Raw genomic sequence first — 23,109 nt, forward strand, 5'->3', positions numbered from 1 at the left:
ATATAATATAATATAATATATTATATTAATAAACTATATAATATATCTATATATAGTCGTCTTTAATTTCTTTAATAATTTTAATAGATCGAAAACAATGCATCGACATTTTTTAATTCTCCGAATATTTCTACTCTCTCAAACAGCAACTACTCGATTTTACAATAAATCCACGAAGCCTGTAAATACGTTGTGAAACGAATTTCGAGCGAAGCGACAAAAAATTCGTCGTTCAAAAAATAAACACAAAAGGGTTCAATTTTAACGAACGAACAGTTGAATGAATTGAAACAAAAAAAAATGAACGAACGTTTGACACGTCTCACGGGCTAAATGTAGCGTTAATTACGCCAGAGAGCGAACGTCTTGCACGATAAACGCGGAGTCAATTATGCTAGAAAATAAACGGGAGGCACGGTAATTGGCTGCGCCACGGTTAGCAACTGGCTCCTCCGGCGGCCTGTCAATTTTTCCATCGCGATTGTTAACCCGCGCGAAGCATCGCACGGACGCGCTGGAAGTCGCGCCGGTTGATTTACTACGTAATTTGGCCGAGTAAATACGACGGTGTTCCGCGCAACAAATTCCCGCTCCGGCGTGCTACAATTACAATACCGGGTAGAGGACGCGACTCGGGGAATTCTAGAAAATCCAAGACCCCGGGATAGGCGACGCGGAGAAAGAGAGACGAATAGAGAGAGAGAGAGCGAGAGAGATAGGAAGAAAGACGGCGAAAGAGCGCGCGCGAGAAAGAGAGAGAGAGAGAGTGAGAGGAAAGAGAAAGAAAGGAGCGCGGGTTCTCGTTATCCGGTGCCCTCTCGACGCGTCAACACAAAATTATGAGCAGAATCACGGAACAAAAGGGTCCCCGAGAGGCTCGCCGGCGCGGCGGATACGACGCGGCGACTTAGAATCCGCGGCGCGGATTTCCAGCCGAGCCGGCATTCCGCGCGGGAATGCCGCGCGCGGCTGGCTGTTCGCCGGCGATTCGTCTCCTTCGGCCTTTCTTCGCGGCGACTTCGTTAGCGAATCGGCAACAGGCGGTTCCCGCCGCTTCGTTAGAGCCCGCGGACGAGCCCGCGGCATAATTAAAAAGTGCCCGGCACCGGGATCTTAATTACGATTGTGCGTGTGCAACGCCGGAAAGCCAGCGACACCTCGCAGACGTCCGCGCGACCGGATTTTCCGAAGCGCGTCCGCTAAATGGCGGCCGTCTCTCCTCTCTCTCTCTCTCTCTCTCTCTCTCTCTCTCTCTCTTTCTCTCTCCTTTCATCTTCCGTTGTTTTCAAATATTTGCCGGGCAAACACCGGCAGACAGCTTCCTTCCATTAACCGGCGCGCGGCGAACTAAAAACGATGAAAACAGAAAAAGAAGCGGAGAAAGGAATCAAATAAAATGAAATCTGTTGCAGCGGAACCTTACGGCGTGCTGCACTCGGGAATTTTAAACTGCCTGGCTGCCGATTCGACCTGGCTGGATTCTAGTGCTGACCTGTATACACATGGTGAAAGTTCTGGTGAGTTTATGGATCGCACGATTTTTCTATTTGCCCGACGCGTCGCCTCGCCTCGCCGCGCCTCGCGTCGCACCCTGTCTTTGACCGGAGATTTCCAACGTTCGTGTGCGAAACGACGACATTCGAAGGGGTTACGTGTCCCTGACCGGTCTTCCGGAGGAACTGCCGCGTTTTCGCGCTCCTGTTTCAACGAATGCTCGTGAAACTGCAGTTTTTCCGATCGGCGTGTTGCGGGCGAGGGCGCGGCCCGAAAACGGTAAAAAGTGCCGCGTCGTAAATGCTCTCGAAATTAACACTTCGCAGTCGGCGACTGTTCCCACTCGAAATATGAAATAGCTTTTTCTGAGCCACCGTGTATATGTATGTATGTATGTATGTATGTATTTCCTTCTCGCGCAACCCGGCGCATTTTATACGCGTCAGATTGAATTTCGCGAGCCGACCGACCGTTGCGCTTTTTTTCACGGTTTTCGAAATGCGAAAATATTTGATAATGTCGAAATTATTTTGTTAAACGATGTCGCGATTTTTAGGACCAGCCATACTCGACCGCGGGAGGGTAAAAAAGAAACTGTACGGATAGGGTTAAATCGTTGTGGTATTTTTATGAGGCTGACTCGTGATGAACATTTTTTTGGTAATGTGTTATTGATTGTGGATGTTATATTGTGTTCTTTAAGATTGGAATATGATTCTAATTTATTGTCATTGATATATTTAAACATTCAAGTAAATTTCGGTTGAATGTAATATCGTAATATAATATCGAATATAATATCGTAATATAATATCGAATATATAATATTGAATATATTATCGTAATATAATATCGAATATAATATCGCAATATAATATCGTAATATAATATCGAATATAATATCGAATATAATATCGAATATAATATCGTAATATAATATCGAATATAATATCGTAATATAATATCGAATATAATATCAAATATAATATCGAATATAATATCGTAATATAATATCGACTATAATATCGTAATATAATATCGAATATAATATCGTAATATAACATCGAATATAATATCGTAATATAATATCGTATTAGCGATAAACATCAATTTTATCGTGGTTGACAAATTTCTAATCGCAATAAAGAAATTGGTGAATGAAAATGGTTTGAATTTTGGTCCCTCTGTGGTACAATTTGTTCACCTTTTTATTAATTATTGGCACAGCTATACGGTTACGAAAATAAAGAAAAAACCCGAAAAACCACAAAACGGCGTTCGTGTCACCGGACCGCGGATTTCGTGCATTTAAAAGAAAAATCGGCGAACGAAACGCGAGTCCGTGGAAACATAATTAGCGCGAACAATTCTTATTTTGTATAAAAAATCCGCGGGCGAGCGATCGCCGCCGTAAACGCGTTCGCGTGAATTTCTAATTGTCATCGGTAGATGGAAATCGCGTCACGATTCGTGCAATGCTCGCTGGAATTTTTAACGAAGCGGAAGACGAATGTCGCAACGAGACTCGCGACTATGAGATTCATTATATCTGAAAGCATCGTGCCCGTATTGCCCCGCGCGCGCAAACTTAATTAAACGCTAGCCGGAATATTAAGCTCAGTTGCCGTTAAATATTGGAACGGTATCTGCTGAACCGACTGGCTTTTCTTCTTTTATTCCGGCCCGAAAACAGAACAGAAACGCTCGCGTTACGCCGCGCCGCGAGATTTTAAGAAGCGCAGAATTTTTGTCCGACGACGGTGGATCCACGAACGTTTAATTAAAACAATTAGAAGAAGTTCGGAAATGTGACTTCTGTTGCGAGCAGAAATTACATTTCAGGTTCACTACAGCTTCTAAATATCCGTATGCATTAGTAAAATCAATCTCGTTTAAAGCTTTCGGATGATTAACGAAAGCATGAAATGAATCGCGTACGAAACCGCGGATCTAATCTGACAGGTTAATAAAAGCACAACGAGTCCCCGAAACAGATATAGAACCGAGGAAATTGTATAGATCGGCTAAACGAGGGGACAAAAAGTCAATGAAATCGTCGCGGTGTGTGCTTTCGCGTGGCTGACTCGCGATGGACGTATTTCTATTAACCCTTTGCCTTTTTTCAAGCGGCGACTCCGAGGCCAAAAATTGCTATGCCACGTTCGATGATACTTTTTAACATCATCGAATTTGCTTATATTTTAAAAAAACTGTGCGAAGTGTAATTGTTGGAAGTACTATAGGTCAAAGAAACTATTTTAGATTTCGAGTTGAAATAGCTTCGAGTGTAAAGGGTTAATAAACCGCTCGGTGCGAATGCTGTTCCGTACTTTCAAGTCGCAATCAAGCACTGTTCTTTCTTGTCGTTAATATTTAAACCATTCAAGAATTTAGTCGGACGATGAATTTGTTGGAAGACGAAGCAAATACGTATTTTTATTTAGTGTCAATATTTATTCGAATGCTCAAGTATTGTTGACGAGAGCGCAGGTTTTTATTCGGACTCGGAAATCTGGAATAATCATTTTCTATGAAACAGTCTTTATAATTTCAGCAATATAATAATAATAATTTCGTAATAATTTGTTGAATGACGAAGGAAATACGTGTTTATTTAGTGCCAATATTTATTCGAATGCTTAGATATTGTCGACGAGAGAGCAGATTTTTATTCGGGCTCGGAAATCTGAAATAATCATTTTCTACGAAATATAATATAATATAATATAATATAATATAATATAATATAATATAATATAATATAATATAATATAATATAATATAATATAATATAATATAATATAATATAATATAATATAATATAATATAATATAATATAATATAATATAATATAATATAGTATATAATATAATATAATATAATATAATATAATATAATATAATATAGTATATAATATAATATAATATAATATAGTATATAATATAATATAATATAATATAATATAATATAATATAATATGATATAATCTTAAATATAATTTCAGCAATATAATAATAATAATTTCGTAATAATTTCTCAGAAGACAAAGGAAACACAGTGCTTACCGTGTGTCCACATTTAATTGAAAGCAAATAATATATTTATCGCAAGCCAACATTCAACCAAATATTTATTTAAATATTGTTCTCACAGAAGAGCGGAATTTCGATCAGAATTTGAATCCGAAAAGCCTGGAATAACGTTCATACTTAACGGATTATTATTATTAGAGGTCTCAGTCGCGAGTCTCGAACTCGTCAAACTGCGTCAAAGGGTTAATACAACAGTGGCTAATCAAGATTTATTAACAGCAGCTGCTTTCGTTACCTTCTTGCGTCTCGCGGATCGTAACGGAGCTCGGCAAACTCGATCGATCCTAATGAAGTTTCGCCTAACCGAATATAGATCGTAACAAAGTTCGGCTCCTAACTGCCCCTCGATCGCAATAAATATCAATAATCCGGAGACCGGGCGTTAGTTCTCGTTTCTAATCGCGCGTTTTCAACGTAAAACGACAGGCGGGAATGGTCGATCGGCGCCGGATACGCGCATATAGTGCGAGCGACAACGATCGAAACAAATCGCGAGTACACTCAGTTTCAATGGAAACTAAACAATCGCGTAATCTCCCCGCCCCACCGCCCCCCTCGCCAGGGAACAGAAAAATATCTATACCGTTGTAATTCGATCATACAACGTTCCGCCATCACCGTGGCAGCCCCGATCCACGTAATCTCGGATTAATTAAAATTTCCTGCGAGCAATTCGGATTCCTGTCCCTGCGGATATCTGACAGCCGCGTTGATTTAGGGGTTCAATAAAAATTCCAAAATGCTCGCGGGAAAGATCGCGCGAACGCGAACACGCGACGCGTTCTTACGAGAACGTCGGATACTAACCGCGGATAATATCCGCGTTTTTAATCGTTGCCTGGTAAACTGCGTCTTCTGTCGTCTGAAAAAGATAAAAAAAAATTCGATTGGTTTGGGCCACTTTTGAGAAATATATCACGTTATCGCGCGAAGAGCTTTCACTCTAAAATCAGACATTAAACGAATCAATTAATTATATCGAACCGTTTAATGCGTTCGTCGATTTGCACATAAGAGCAACGCTTCGAAGCGCTTTTAGGTTAGTTACGATTAATAATGTTTGGTGAATAAACGCAATTTTAGGTTAGGCTTGTAGGTTATGTCGCTGCGCGTCTTCCGTTCACGCGTCTTTTATTTGCTCATCGATCTGGCTCAGTTTACGTTACTATAAATGACATTAATATTTATATTTAAAAAAGTGACGAAGATGCAAATAATGATTTATTTTTAATGAATATAGATTATTGATTCAAACTTTTCAATTGCTAGAAAATCACCGATCATGGATTAGTGATGCATTATTGCATTATTCATTTACCAAATAAAGGTATTATTATAATTTAACGGACACGATAATCACTGTACCGATAAATCAATTTAGTATATAACCGCGTATCGCATAAATTTTAATTGTACAAATAACCGACAATGTTCCCGGTCGCACTTAGTTCAGTGGCCTACAATCAATTTTCTCGAATTTTCCGTCAACTTGTAAACGAAAATGGACAATTTTGGAATTATTATATATTATTATATTATTATATATTATTACATTATTATATATTATATATTATTATTCTTCGAGGCTCGCGACTCATTTTTATAGCTGCCGATCGTCAACGATCACAGCTTCCCGCGTGCTGTGTCTCCAAAAAATTTTTTCGGCGAAAATCAATTACACACGAAAAAAGTAGAGATTTCAGGCTTCAAAATGAGTTTACCCTCGTTGCTCTACGATTTTTACTAACGAAGTTACAGTACTTTGAGCATCGTCGATGTTTCGAAGGTTAGAAATTTCGCGTAAAATCTAGAACGGGATCCACTGTGTCGCAAATAAATTTTTTTCAAGAAATTGACGAACGGCTTCCGAAAGTAGACACTTCGGGCTTTAAAATGAGCCAAGTTCCATAGTCGTATGATTTTTTTGCACGAAGTTACAGCTGTTCGAATATCGACAAATTTGTCGAAAATTATAAAACTTTGACGAATGTAATAGACGCCACATTTTCATAATTCTCGATCGTCAACGATTGTTATAAAACGAGATGCAAGGCTCGAATAATCGTATCTCCTCTCCTCAAATTGTCCACTTTTGTTTCCGAGCTGAAGGGACAATTAGGGAGAATTTACTGCAGCTGTTACTTCAAATAGCAGAAATACTCTAAAAATTAGAAAATCTGGAAAATTTCATTGAAAAATTACTTTTGATTCATCGAAACGTTTTAAGGAATTTCGCCGGCGTTCTCGCGAAGCCGACCAGCAGCATCCGATGAAACTGGAAACGGGGAACGATCACGGTCCAATCCCATCTCGCAACTTTCCACGGAAAATTTCGCACGCGCTGCGTTCTCGCGGGCCGTTCGCAGGAGCGATTCATTTGCGGGCCGTTAACGTTGATCGCTCGGCCGGGCTCCGGGAACGTTGGCCCAGCAGAGGAAGTCTTAACATCGGGCGTGGGAGACATTAACGAGAGGACGTTGTCAGGTGTTCCCCGGGAATGGCTGCGGAGCGGCGAGGAGCGCGGCCGGCCGTTTCTGCGGCGAGCGTTTCCGACCGCGGCGCGCCGCGGCGCCGCGCCGTGCAACTGCATTTTCTCCGGGGCGAACGGTATAACAGAAATTTGCAAGTAAAAAGGAAGCCGTGTTCGGGCGAATTGCGCCGCGTCCTTTGAGCGTATTGAAAACCCGGAGAACTATAATCCGCGTTGCGATCTCCGGATGAATGAAATAAGGGGAATCCGTGGCGCGCGCGCCTTGTTTCGCGTTTACGGCTAATCCGTTCTCGATACGGCCGTTTCTGAAATTCGCATAAATCTGCTTTCATAATGGAGCCTTTCTTGGAGGGCGAGGGGGGTAGGGAGGGGGGTTCGAACTTCCAACTGTCTTCGTTTCCCTTCGTTTCGGCGCACCGACGCCATATTTACGCGGATATGTAGCTCGACGCCTTCCCGAACAGAATGTAGGAATTTTTCCCTAATTCGCACTCAGATCGCGCGCGAAGTGGACAATTTGGGAAGAGAGAAATGCGATTATTCGAGACATGTGCTATATTTCCTAGGCCGAATAAAAATCTGCTCTCTTGTCAACGATATCTAAGCATTCGGATAAATATTCGCACTTAATAAATATTTCCTTTGTCTTCCAAAAAATTATTACGAAAACGCTCATTCCAAACTTCCGAGTCCGAAGAAAAATCTGCACCCTCGTCAACGATGCTTAAGCATTCAAATAAAAATTGGCACGTGTGATAAACATTATTCTAATATTATTCTAAAATGAAACTGCAAATTTAAACGTTTGTTCTAAAAATTATTCGTTATTCTAACATTATTCTAAAACGAATTTATTTCGAAATTATTTAGAAATTGGAACTTCAAATTTAAACGTTCGTTCTAAAAATTATTCATTATCCTAACATTATTCTAGAACGAATTTATTTCGAAATTATTTAGAAATTACTGAAACTTCAAAGACTGTTTCGTAGAAAATGATTATTCCGAGTCCGAATAAAAAAATCTGCTCTCTCGTCAACAATACCTAATCATTCCAATAAACATTGCCACGTAATAAACAAATATTTCCTTCGCCTTCCAAAGAAAAATGATGATCACACGAACATCGTCGACAGTACAGCCATGAAAATGGACCGTCGTCGAAGGGTTAACCATCTATAAATTATCCATTAATCTAACGATCGATCTCCGGTCGATTAATTCCCCCGATTAATTCCGCAACCATCGACCGCAGTTTCGCGTTGAAACGCGTTTCAGGAGCAACGAACCGTTCAAGAAGCGAGCCCGGCCGAAAGCGCATCGGCTCGTGCCTGCGCCGGCCCCATTTTTATCCTGAAGGCATTTTAGCCGGCGCGCCGGTGTAACTCAAGCAAAGGCATTGAATACGCGGCGAGCGATCGCGTGGCGAAATGATTGGCCGCGTTTCGAGTGTCCGGCAAAGGCTACGAAATTCCCGTGGCCTGGGTCCGTCCCTCCGCCGCGGCGGCGGCGGCGGCGCGGCTCTCGAAAAATCGAGCGTTCCAGGCGTGAATCGAGTTATCGTTAGACCGTGGTAATGGCTATTCGTCAGGTAGCGGAATTGCTTCTCGAAATGGAGTGCTCGGTTATAACGTACTATATCGGGGGAGTAGCTAGGCGCTATTTGAAAGTCAAATACTGCGCGCGCGGAAGATGGGGAACAGAAAGTGAAGGGTGGTATAGCGAGACGATAGGGTGGGGGGGAAAGGTTTCACTAGGGGGCGAAAAGGAGGAAGGAAGGAAGGGACCCCTCTCGCCCCGGCGAGAAGAGATACCAAGACATTTCGCAGCATCGTGATATCCAGTGCTCCTACGTAAACCGCAGACTTCATCCGATTAACGGCAGAGCTTCTATAATGCGAGCATCTTGCCAAATTGGCTATGGTTGACTTAATTAAATTCAAATCGACTCTAAGCGCGGCGCGGTTTCTTAGAGGTTTTTGGAGCCTGTATAGAAGGGGAGGGGGAGGGCTGCGCGCATCGTAGAGCGCTACGGAATACGGTAATTTCTCCCAGAAATGTTCGCCGGTAAGAATTGAAACCGGCAGATACGAGAATACTGAGTCGCGATTCTGAGTCGCGTTGTGGCACGTTTTTTTAGAGGGACTCGGGGCAATCGGCGAAAAAAGGCTGCGAGTAAAAACGATGACATTACTTTTTTATTTGTAATTTATTGCCACGATTCGAGGGCAATTCGGAGGCCATGTGACACGATTCGAAGGTAATTCGGAGACTACGTGATAGGATTCGAAGGCAATTTGGAGACTACGTGATAGGATTCCAATGCAATTCCGAGGCCACATTACAGAATTCGATGGCAATTCGGAGGCAATTCGGAGGCCACAAGACAGGATTCAAAAACATATTCGGAGGCCACATGACACGATTCGAAAGCAATTCAAAGGCGATTTGAAGGCAATTTGCAGGTAATTCGAAGGCAATTCGGAGACCACATGACACGATTCGAAGGAAATTCGGAGGCCACAAGACAGGATTCAAAAGCATATTCGGAGGCCACATGACACGATTCGAAAGTAATTCAAAGGCAATTTGAAGGTAATTCGAAGGCAATTCGGAGATCACATGACACGATTCGAAGGAAATTCGGAGGCAATTCGGAGGCCACAAGGCAGGATTCAAAAGCATATTCGGAGGCCACATGACACGATTCGAAAGTAATTCAAAGGCAATTTGAAGGTAATTCGAAGGCAATTCGGAGATCACATGACACGATTCGAAGGAAATTCGGAGGCAATTCGGAGGCCACAAGGCAGGATTCAATGGCAATTCGGAGACCACATAACAGGATTCTAAGGCAATTCAAAGGCAATTCGAAGGCAATTCGGAGGCAATTCGGAGGTAATTCGAAGGCCACAAGGCAGGATTCGAAGGCAATTCGGAGGCCACGTGACAGGATTCGAAGGCAATTCAAAGGCAATTCGAAGGCAATTTGAAGGCAATTCGGAGGCCACGTGCCACGATTCGACAGTCGCGCACCTGCTACATTAAATTCTCCCTAATTTTCCTCCAACTTATAAACAAAAATTCATCCATCCATTTTTACACAATTCATCCATTTCTATTTTCAAGCTCCGCGTCAATTTACTGTATCTACCACGTTCGTTATAGATCCGCGGTTTTTCTTACCACCTGACTTACACCCAAACAGACCATTTTGTGTTGACTTCCGTGAACTCCGCCGACCCTTAGCATCGACGTAGCAATAAATTACACAGGCGTCGGGTCTATCACGGGGAAGTTCACAGCAACCCGAAATTTCGCATTTCCGGGAGAAAATGACTGTAATACCGGCCAACCAGATTTTTTTCTCAGTTCTCCGTCGACCCACGTTCCATTAACGCCGACCGCGATCGTTTGTCCGTATTTAAAAATCAATTTTCGCGCCGCCTCCGTGCCGAGCGAACGTTTAGCTCCTCGTTCCTCGGATCGATGTTTAGCGAATTTGCTTCACCGTTGCCGGAAATGTTGATCGCGATACGGTGTGCGGCAATCGACGCAATTAAACGCGAACATTAGTGGCAAAAATACGGAATATTATATTTCTTACACCACACACAGATATATGAAAGAATATAATACAAACGCAAAGAATATTTTTCTTGCACGATATAAAAATGCTAAGCGTATTCCTCGTACAACAGAAAAATACAAAATATAGAATATTATATTGTAAAAATTGAATAATATATTGTAAAAATATAGAATACAATTCTCGCACGATATAAATATACAGAATACAATTCTCACACGATGTAAATGTACAGGGTGTCCCGAAAATCTCGCAATCCATAAATCGAGGTTCCTGAGGTCATTTGAAGTAACTTCTTCCTTAGCGAAAATGTTCTACGATGCTTCGTTTAGTAGTTATTAACGAAAAACACTGACCAGTCGGAGTGCGAGTGCGGCCGACGCTCCGCCCTTGCGGCCAATGCCGCGTCGCGCCGGTCATCTGACGCAGCGACAGTGGTCGCGAGGGCGGAGCGTCAGCCATACGCGATCTCTCATTGGTCCAGCGTTTTTCGTTAATAACTCGTAAACGAAGCCGCGGATTGAATTTTCGCTAAGGAAAAAGTTGCTTCAAATGACCTCAGGAATCTCACCATTCCAGAATTTCCAAGTACCATAATTTTGGGACATCCTTATAGAATATCTACATTTCTCACACGATGTAAACGCAGAGAACATCCTTCTCACGCGTCGTAAAAACGCAAAACATAATTCTTATACATTGAAAAAACACAGAATATATTTCTAACGCCGTACAAATGATGGTCGAAGCGACGCAACGCGCCAGAGATTTGCAAACAACGAAATCCACCTACACGAACGCGCGTGCCGCCGTTCCAGCGATCAACTCGGAAATTCCGGGAGAACTGCAGCGGCAATCGGCGTACGCGGGGTGCAAACAGGAAAACATTACGTCTCGATTCACAAATGTTTCTGTTCATTAAATTTGGCAATCTTTGATCCCATCCCGGCCGAATCGAGCGTTCGATTCATTCGGCCGAATCGAGCTGAAAAAGCTGATACACTCGAGAACATCGCGATTTCCGTCCGCTCGCTCTAGTTTCTGCAATGTTTAAAAAGAAAAAAAGAAAAACGCTTTGTTTGGTCAACAATAGCGTCGGTTCTGTTTGCGTGTCCCTCTTGCCGCGCGCGGTGTATCCACTCGTTTCTCGCTGGATTTCCGTTCGGCGACCGCGGCGGGTCGTATTTGACCGGCCACCGGTGCTCGACTTCCGTGCGCGGCGACGACGTTGAAAGTAATAATAACGTAACAATAACGGAGACGAAGCAATTAACGAGAGCTAAACGGCACAGCGCAGGAAATTTTTCGTTCGAACAACATTTCTATTTACCGTCGTCGAATATCGCGATCGGCGAATATCAACGAATCAATCGGCCGTTCGCGCTCGCGGCGTATCGACGACATTACTCGGGGCTTGTTGGTTTTTCATTCCACGGTGAAAAGATGCGATTCGTTTCTTCGACTTCTAATTGAATGAAACGAAAAGCTGATTGGCCGGTCTTTGAGTCGCCGGTGTATGTATTCACCGGCCGGGGATCCCCACCCGCGAGCAACGACGGAAAAGAAAAACGGCAACTTTCAGACAGAAAATTACGTTCCATTTAACTTTACATGCTCGCGAATAAAATACCGGCCCTGCCGATTTCGGCCCGAGTCAAAACTCCGGACGTTTTGTTGCGCTCCAGAAGAAATCCAATTGCAGGCGGCCACTTCGTTCCATTCGGCGCTAGCTAATTTTCGCACGGAAACGCGGTCGGACGTTTCTTCGCTTCAAAATTCGATTTTGAAATTTTCGCAGCCCGACGAAATCTTTTTCTTTATTTATTGACAACTCCTTGGGACATCGAAATCTATAATATTAACAATCTAGTGCAACTCTGATTAGATATGCCGTTGTAAAGGCAAGACTGTGGAATTAATTAGTTAATTATTTATTTTTGTTAAGGTGCTCAGGGGTACATGTTTCCTTTTTTTTTTAGATCGAAATTAAGATTGAAACGGATTATCAAAACGCAAATTCTTGCTGTATTTTTATGCATAAAATATGTTACCAAGTTATATGTTTAAATATTTCAAACATTAAATTATATTTATCATATAGAAGCTATTAAATAGCTATAATAGCTATAATAAATAAATAAATATAATAAATAGCTATAATAGCTATAAATAGCGTATTTTTTATTTTTTGCACGAAGAACCGCTGTCTAATTATTACTCGCTGCGACATAGGGGTTGTTCCATTGATAAATAAAGTCAACGCTAGATTCACGGAGAACAAAGAAACAGCTGTTTCACATTAGTTTAGAACAATAAGACATTTATTCTGATTTTTAACAAGCGTTATTGGTAACATTTGCCGTAAGTAAGGTATAAAATTGAATAAATAACCCATAAACGTATCTTGACGATGTGAATAATCGTAAGTTAATTAAATGAGTGATTTGTTAGTTTTTATTAGTGACTCGTTTCGCCAACATCGATTTTCTTTTCTTTTATCTATTCCTTATATTTATTTCTATTTATTTCTAACGCTTATTACGGACGACTAAATACGATCAATGTTTATTGTTTTGTAATAATGACAGGGCTGGATAAATGCAAGATAATCTTAAATGAAGATCTTAAACAAATAATCTGAATGCAAAATAAAAATTATCTGCATCGATCGCAAGACATAGGAGCTCAACATTTTTCCCTCGTTAAAAACAATTTCAATAAATTGAAATTAATGAATCGATATTCTCGGTTGTTCTTAATCTTTCAATTATATTTCACGTTCCGTCCATTTTGCCACAAATCCGCATAAAATGCGCAGCCTAACGACGACACGTGCTCGAACGAAAAATGTCAGAAATACAGAAATTTCGCTGCGCGCGTTTTTGTCGAGCCGCGTTCACCCTTTCGAGAGAATCGCAGTTGCAGCGTTTCCGCGCAGAAGATCCTCAAAACTCCCAGGACCGTCTAACGCGTTCCCCGGAACAGCGTCCGATAAACTTCGCTTCCGTGGAACGCGCGGATTCGGCCGCGAATTAACGCGGCGAATCGCGAATTTGCATAAACATCCAGTTATTTGCGCTCTTGTTGAACATTTCTTGGCCGTTTCGAGTAACCGGCGCCGGGCGAGTCGGAAAGCGGTTACGCCCGCGATAATACGCTAAGTGAAAATGCAAGGGAACGTTTTTTCTTGCGCGGCTCCTCGAGGGAAATTCAATTTAAAAATGTGAATGGCGGCCGCGCACACTCGAGCGCCATTTAAGTCCGTCTATTATTTCGCCAAGAGTACTTACGGCGCGCTACAAAAATACACTGTTCCGCTTGATTTTTCCATTCTGCCAACGTTGTTTGGAATATCCAGATTTATTGCATCGAACCGTTAACGGCTGCTGAACAACGATTAGGCGAGGGCTTCGCGGGCTGCGTCGCGCTCTGGGAATTATTTATAGACTTTATACGTATACATATATTATTTATTATATATTTATTATAGTTATTATATTTATTACAGTTATTATATTCATTATATTTACTACATATATTATATTTATTATAGTTATTATAGTTATTATATTTACTATATATATTATATTTATTACAGTTATTACAGTTATTATATTTATTATATTTATTATATTTACTATATATGTTATATTTATTGTAGTTATTAAAGTTATTATATTTATTATATTTACTATATATCTTATATTTATTGTAGTTATTAAAGTTATTATATTTATTATATTTACTATATATATTATATTTATTATAGTTATTACAGTTTTATTATATTTATTATATTTATTATATTTACTATATATGTTATATTTATTGTAGTTATTAAAGTTATTATATTTATTATATTTACTATATATCTTATATTTATTGTAGTTATTAAAGTTATTATATTTATTATATTTACTATATATATTATATTTATTATAGTTACTATAGTTATTATATTTATTATATTTACTATGTATATTATATTTATTATATACACGTATTTTAGCGTAATTTTTCAAGGTTTAAGGTTATGTATATAGCAAGTCGTTGAAATCGCTTCGACACCAGCTACAATATTAATATATGTATTAACGTTTAAAAGATCAAACACTTTTTATAATAAAAATCTTCTTACTGGAAGCTTTCTATATTCCAGCATTCGTCTGAAAAATCGTGGTTTGCTGAATCAAGCATTTTCAAACATTCCATCGCAAGCCTCGTTAACGTTTAAATTCTTGAAAACCTGACAATCTTTCTACACGAACTAAAAAATGCTTTTGGCGAGCATAAACAGTTGAAATACAATTACAGAAGCTCGACGGACGTCCGTTTCTCTTCTTGATAATTCGAACGAGTCGCCGGCGAGCGTACACCTGTCCAGAATCGAATCCGAACGCGATTACCCCGTTCATAACAAAGAAGGGATTCCTCGGGGTGGTTTTCTCCTTTACCCCGATTCGCAAGGGGAGGGAGGGAGGAAACCCTGGTCGTCTGTCGACCAATCGGCGTCCGAAACTTCGATTATTCATTCCCCCCCCCCTCCTCCTCTTCCCGCTCCCTTGAACCCCTCCGCCGATGGCAGCTGCGCCCGAATAAGTGGAGCGTCCGAAAAAAACGGCGAACTAATTCCGGGAATCAATTCGCGCTAATAGCGGCGAACAGTCGAAAACAGTGCGAAGGAGAATTCGTATAATCGATTCGGGGCGGCAGTTCGCGTCGTCACTTTGTTTCCAGGTGGACGGCTCATGATGAAGGGTGCTCAGGTGGAAACACAACCGGTCCGCCGGCGACCCTCGACTCCCACTTCAGCGGCGAACGTGATTCGATTTAACGCATTCCGATTGAAAACTTTTTTCCTCCTTTCTCGTTGCCCTGCTCCCCCCCTCTCTCTATCTCGTTGTCTCTCTCTCTCTCTCTCTCTCTCTCTCTCTCTCTCACTGTCTCGCTGTCTCTCTCTCTCTCTCTCGTTGTCTCGCTCTCTCTCTCTCTCTCTCTCTCTCTCTCTCGTTGTCTCGCTCTCTCTCTCTCTCGTTGTCTCTCTCTCTCGTTGTCTCGCTCTCTCTCTCTCTCTCTCTCTCTCTATCTCGTTGTCTCTCTCTCTCTCTTTCGTTGTCTCGCTCTCTCTCTCTCTCTCTCGTTGTCTCTCTCTCTCTCTCTCTCTCTCTCTCGTTGTCTCTCTCTCTCTCTCTCTCTCTCTCTCGCTGTCTCGCTTTCTCGCTCGCTTTGTCACTCGCTTTTTCTCATTGTCTCTCTCTCTCTCTTTCTCTCTCGCTCTCTTTCTCTGTGCGCCCACACCGACTGCCGGACAGATTCGCAAGCTCCCGAGCATCCGGTGACAACTCTCGGCGCGAGTAATTTCCGTTTGATTAAGGAACCGCCGGGGAAAAAAGCTCGGCTACGCTCGCGACAGCTCGGAATTCAATAGTCGCGGCGTGGACGCGGACGTGGATCGGGGCTGGCGAAAAAAATTTCGCGAACGGGGCCACTGGCGACCCCCGATCGACCTCCGACGACAGCGCTCTCTTTCTCTCTCTCTCTCTCGCTCTCTCTCTAATTAAATTAAATCCGCACTTAATTCCGACGAAGTTCGCGGCGACTAACGGCGCGGAAAAGATTTGTTCGGCGTCGGGTGCCGCGAATATGGTCGCGTCGTCGACGGAGGATGCGTTTTCTGACGGATGCCCGGACGCAGTATGGAACAAAAAGCATCCGGAAGCGGTGCTACATAGAGCACGATAGTCGATTACTGTGTTACTCCGTGGTTGCTGTGCTTTTACGATAATTTTACTCGGATTGGAACGCGACGTTATTAAATTAACGATATCGAGTTGCTTCGATCGATCTGTAATTTTCATAGACGAATCGAAATTTTATTTTCTTAAGACGTACGAAATGTGAGGAGCAATTTTTACAGATTTCTGATACACAGTTTTATGGGATTTTGTCTCGATTTGATTCATTTTAGGTAATTTATATTCGTGCACTTAAAAAACACGCTGCAAGTAAGAAGGAAAAAGGTGCGAAAATGATGCTTTCAGAAACAGAAAAATAAACTATTTTGTTCATTGATTTTTTAGAGATCGTTAGATGATAATGCAGCGCGAAGGGTGGAAGATAATAATAATAATAATAATAATACCGTCGACTCTGTAATTACGAGAGTGAAAGGGTGAAAGGGAGGGTTGTTTGAGAGGGTTGTTTTTGCCAATCTTCGCCAATTTTCCTAATGCATTTGGATTAACACTAGATTAACTCTGGTTAACGCTAGATTTACGGAGCACAAAGAACAGCTGTCTCATATTAGTTTATAAAAGTAACACAATAAGACATTTATTCTGATTTCTGACAAATGTTATAATCGTAAATTAAAGAATCAGTGACCCTTCATTTTTACGTAGCATTAAAAACAGCTGTTTCCACCTTACAAAAATAACAACGAGACTTTTAAAATAACAACGAGAGATCTTCAAGCCACGATAGTTATCGTAACATTTCAATAAATAACAACAAGTAACCTATAAATATATATCTTTACGCAATCTAGATAATCGTGAATGAAAAAATTAGCGACCCTTCATTTTCATGGATTCTGTGAATCTAGCGTTAACGCCAGATCCACGTAGCATTAAAAACAGCTGTTTTCACCTTATAAAAGTAACAACGAGACTTTTAAAATAACAACGAGAGATCTTCAAGCTACGAGAGTTATCGTAACATTTCAATAAATAACAACAAGTAACCCAGAAATATATCTTTACGCAATCTAGATAATCGCGAATGAAAAAATTAGCGACCCGTTATTTTGACGGATCCCGGTAAACCTGTAGTCGTCGAGGACGACTAGACGTCGGCAGAATATCGTGCAGAGTTATCTGGTTGTTGCTCGTGCCCGTGAAACGCTTCACTCCCGTGACACAACAATGACGGAAAAGTCGAGTAATTTTCTTGATTATACCGGGGAAACGGGGCGAATGCGTAATAAGAGCTCGTCAACGATGAATAATGATAATCACTAGTTATCGACGGATTTCATAGATAAATTGGCCCTGATGGACAGCTGTTGCCTCGTAATTGTATTTCGCTGCAGCTTTCAGCCGCGTTCCATCGCGCCATGCCGCGCCTCGACGAGAATTTCTCGCGTCTACGCACATGCGTAATGTCGTAATAGCCGGCCAGAAATTTCACCGTTCGTCGTGTACACACACTAGAAAAATATCCGAGGGGGACAGCAGCGCGCGCGCGCGGGCGACGATGGGTTCTCTTTTTCTATGTATTTACATAACACCGTTTCCCTTCGCCGATCGTTCTGTTTTAATTCATTGAAAGCATACGTACGTAGCAAAACCACGACGCGGCACACTTTCGAAAACTGGCCGGTTCGGAAATTGCTTCCGAACCCCCTTCTGCTCCGAAAAACAATATTTTATGCCGCGCTATTTCGTTTCCGAAACGCGGCTTCGTTCCGAACCTTTTTTTTTCCGTCGCGCGTCGGCCGCTCTTTTTATCAGGGCTTTTTCCTCGGGTATATTAACCTTTTCTAGGATGCGCGAGATTATATGTAGAACCACCGGATTTCGAAATGTATTTCTAGTAATTTATGTATATTTTATATATTTGTATTTTTTTATTTAGATATTAATAGAAATATTTTATATATTTTTGTATTTTTGTATTTATATATTAATAGAAATATTTTATATATTTGTAGTATTTGTAGTATATTAGATATTAATACAAACATTTATATATTTGTATTTTTGTATTTTTATACCAATACAAAAATATGTATTTGTATTTTTGTATTTATATATTAATACAAATATTTATATATTTATATTTTTGTAGTTAGATATTAATACTAATATTTATATATTTATATTTTTGTAGTTAGATATTAATACAAATATTTATATATTTGTATTATTATATTTATATATATATATATATATATCAATACAAATATTTATATATTTGTATTATATATTTATATTTTTATTAATCCCTATCAAGGATTATCTGGCAGCGCATCTTTTCCTTTTAATATTCTAATCGGTAGAAATGATATATTTTTAACACTTTCCAATCGCTAATTTTTTCCATGCCAATTCGTGCAAAATAAACATAAAACTCTGAAACGAGATTGTAGCCGGCAAGTTGCAACTTCGTTGCGAATTATAAGGACGTTTGTCTTCTCGTTCATTACACCGCAGATACACAATTGTTTCATAAAAACGTTCGAAAAATGTTATCTGCCCCATGGCTGACTTTCAACAGGTGTTTCTCATGAACATTTATCTTATCCGTTCAACGAAACATTACAAGGGTTAATTGTGCATTGTTCGCATTGTTTCGAATAAATATTTATCCAACATAAATATACGTATGAAATCCATAGACTGTGGAAGAAAACACACTTCGCATTGCATAATTTTTATTAAAAGCGATTATTTTACGTAGGAATTACTGCACTAATAAATTGTTAATCGAATAAAATCTTATTCGAACGAATACTTATTCGATTAAAATCTTATTAGGATAATTTGTTAGATACATTTTTATCCGATTGGATATTTATTCGATAGAGTCATAACCCCCAACTACGAGGGTTAGTTTCATTTTCAAGAAAAATGTGATCTGCGGAGGGGTTAATTTATTTTGCAGCAAGGTGAATATAAACTACAAAGGGGTTGATTTTGTTCTGCAGCAAGGTGAACATGATCAATGAAGGGGGTTAATTTTAATTGCAAAAAAGATTGTATGATCTAGAAAAGGGGTTGATTTCAATTGCGAAAAGATGTACACGATCTACGAAAGGGGTTAATTTTAATTGCAAAAAGCTATGCTCTATAAAGGGGTTAATTTTTTCCTGTAGCAATGTGAACATGCTAAACGAAAGGGGATTAATTTTAATTGCAAAATGCTATGATCTACAAAAGGGTTAATTTTGTTCTGCAGCAAGGTAAACACGATCATCTAAAGGGTTTAATTTTAATAGCAAAAAGACGAATATGATCTAGAAAGGGGTTGATTTCAATTGCGAAAAGATGTACACGATCTACGAACGGGGTTAATTTTAATTATAAAAAGCTATGATCTCCAAAGGGGTTAATTTTACTCTGCGGCAAGCTGAACGCGATAAACGAAAGGGCTTAATTTTAATTTCCAAAAGATGAATATAACCTAGAAAAGGGTTGATTTCAATTGCAAAAATATGTAACGCGATCTCCGAAAGGGCTTAATTTTAATTGCAACGAACTGTGATCTCCAAAGGGGTTAATTCCAGTCGCAGCAAGATGAACGTAATCCACCGAAGGATTCGCTTTTAGCGGCAAAACCAGCACGCGTAAACGTTGCGATCATTCTCCCCGAGCCGTCTAAAAAAGCGCAAATATTTCTAGAGAGCGGGGGCGGGGGAGGCGTCGAAGCGAAAGTCGGCAGACCGCGTCGAACAGTGTAATCGTCGCGCGCAGGAACGCGCAGTCAAATAAATTTTCCGCGTCTCCCCCGCGTTTCCCGGCGAACTTTCCCGTCATCGGGGGAAACTTGACAAAGCAGCATTCTCGGCGTCACTTATGAAACGCGCGGGGTCGAATATGACGCATCTACTCCAAGATACAGGCTTTGTGCCGTCACGTGAGATTTCCGATCCCCTATAAAGCATGCTCGTCGCGCGCGTACCGGCTCGCAATACATCTCTCCGGGAATACACACAGCATTGTGACCCGCAAAGAAACTTCGAACACCGCCGCGATCCCTGACATTTATCTCGCCCCCCGTGTCGCACGCCGCTGACTTTTATAATGCAATATCATTGGCCGTGGCTCGACGACGGGGGCCTCTTTTCTTTCTGGCAGACCGAGCGACACGAGCGACGCAATTAGATCGGTTCGGTTTAACGTCATACGTCGCTTTTGGCCATCGGCGTACATAATTCAGGCACATCTGTTCTCGATTCGCGTTCTTACGGTATTAAACCGAGCTGTTTCAACACTTTTCACACAATTAAACGCTCCCTTTTTTTCTCGATTCTGGTTTTTGGGTTTTTGAGGTGTTCGTTTGGCGAGCAATTAGGGTACGTGAGCTATTAGGGTAGTTGAGCCGGTTACTGTGGACCAATTGCTGTGCCTTCGGCTTGTTTTTGAGCGTTATTAACATTATATTTGTCTAATATTATTATATTATTATAATATTATATTATTCTATTATTACATTACTATATTACTATATTACTATATTACTATATTACTATATTACTATATTACTATATATTACTATATTACTATATTACTATATTACTATATTACTATATATTACTATATTACTATATTACTATATTACTATATTACTATATTACTATATTACTATATTACTATATTACTATATTACTATATATTACTATATTACTATATTACTATATATTACTATATTACTATATTATTATATTATTATATTATTATATTATTATATTATAATATTATCATATTATTATATTATTATATCATTATATTACTATATTATTATATTACTATATTATTATATTATCATATTATCATATTATTATATTTATCGAATAATATATAATAAATCGTTTTATTCTTTTAGTTTTTAATAAAAATATTAATACTAAATTATTCATATAAATGATTATTCGTTCAATTTTTAAATAACAATATTTAATAACAGTATTTAATAACAATATTTAATATATCATGTCACTGTCCAATAAAATTGTTTAATCGTTCGATAATATCTTTACCGAACCTAATCAAAACGCTATTAAATATGTTTTGAATTTTACAGTGACGAGATTATGTTTCCACGTTTTTCAATTGCACACAAATATTAGTATCCGCGCATGGTTTCTCAGTCGTGCGATCGCTATAAATCAATTTCGGAGCAGCATGTATGTATCCGTCGCAAGAACATCTGTTCTCACACCAGATCTTTTCCTGAACTGTTGGCACACGACACACAGAGATTCCGCCGGCAGCATTTGTCCAACGGCTTAGAGAGAAACTAGTTGTTGCTTTTTTCTCGCCGGGCGTAGAATCCCCGTCTATCTCGATGGGTATTGTCAATAGTCAAGATATAACGAGTTCCGGGAAGCTTCGCGGCGTTCGACGCCTCTGCGCCGGGAATTGTGCCGAATCGCGAGAGGAATACAATCTCTCGCAGTCGTTCGGACAAATTTCGGTTCGCCGGCTTTGGAGAAAAATACTGCAATTCATTGCAACGTAAAACCGCGTAAACGGAAGAATCTGGGTTCGCCAGAATCTTATTATTTCGTTCGACGAAATTCGACGGAATCGGGGAAAATAGAAATTTTCAAAGACGATCGTGAGAAATAGAAATTTAATAATGATAAGTTCTTTAATATTGTTTATTATTGTTGCCAAGTTGAAGATAGCGTGATCACAAATTATTAAATTCTCCTTGGGTTTAGAAATTTATATACAGTTATATATATTAATTAATATAATTTATGTAAAATATAATAATATAATTATAATTATATTTTAATAATAATAATATATATATTTTTTTAATAATAATTATATAATAATATAATTTATGTAAAATCCGCAGTCTGGTAATAATAAACGTCGATTCATCGTTTTTTTTTTAAATATAAGGAACAGATTTGTGTACATCATTGCGCGCTAATTTGACAATTATTAAAACCATGAAGAGCAGAGATAAAGCTTTATTGCAACTTTATTGCAAACGATTCACATCTTGCATAAATATTGTCTCTAAAAATTGACAATATATATATAGATATAAAATATAGAAATAAAACTACAGAACTATAGAAATAAAAAAAAGATGGAGACCACATTTACGTACATTATTGTAAGTCGATTCGCTGTCTGCTCGAACCGCGTCGAATTAATGAAGACCATTTACCGCAGAAATCCGCGATCCTCCCAATAAGCAAGCACCCGCGTTCCGCCGAATGGGCGACGATTTATTCACAATATCGCGGGCCACATGTAAACGGGACGCGGTTCCTCCGCGCAATTCATTCTCCCCAGGTCATTATACCTCATCCGGAGACTGTACCGCTCATAAAGACGCAGCTTGTATATTAACGGGCAAGTTGATGGGCCCGGATAATCCACTTAGCCAAGAAATTCCCAAGAGAAAAATTCCTCGCGGCCAGAAGAGTTAAGCCCTTAATCCGCAAAACCCTGTTCCCGCGGAAACTCGCGAATCCGAGAACCACTCTTGGCGGTTTGATGAATCACGCCTTTAACATCTGCCGGTATATAGACGAAAGTCCTGCCGCTGCACCGCCGCTTAAATTCGCCGGCTATAATCTCGATTCTCCTTTTTTTCCCCCTTTCCTCGTCCGACGACGAAAGACATCCCCTCGCGCGTTAACCACCGGTGCAATTTGTCCGCTGCAATAACCCAGATAACCCTTATGGTTGCGCGGC

At 40.0% G+C, this 23,109-nt stretch overlaps 1 protein-coding gene across 1 annotated transcript in view; it reads left to right on the top strand.

Annotated features, from left to right (window-relative positions):
- The first annotated feature begins 1,403 nt into the window (after positions 1–1,403).
- The window catches only part of LOC117225986 (uncharacterized), a 341,074-nt gene continuing 319,368 nt past the window's right edge, over positions 1,404–23,109 (top strand). Inside the window, exon 1 of the mRNA XM_033479882.2 lies at positions 1,404–1,517. Coding sequence (XP_033335773.1) covers positions 1,503–1,517 — 15 coding nt within the window. The 5' untranslated portion in view covers positions 1,404–1,502. The remainder of the gene's footprint in view (positions 1,518–23,109) is intronic.

This window comes from Megalopta genalis, chromosome 11, assembly GCF_051020955.1.
Source record: "Megalopta genalis isolate 19385.01 chromosome 11, iyMegGena1_principal, whole genome shotgun sequence".
In the NCBI taxonomy this organism is placed as follows: Eukaryota; Metazoa; Arthropoda; class Insecta; order Hymenoptera; family Halictidae; genus Megalopta; species Megalopta genalis.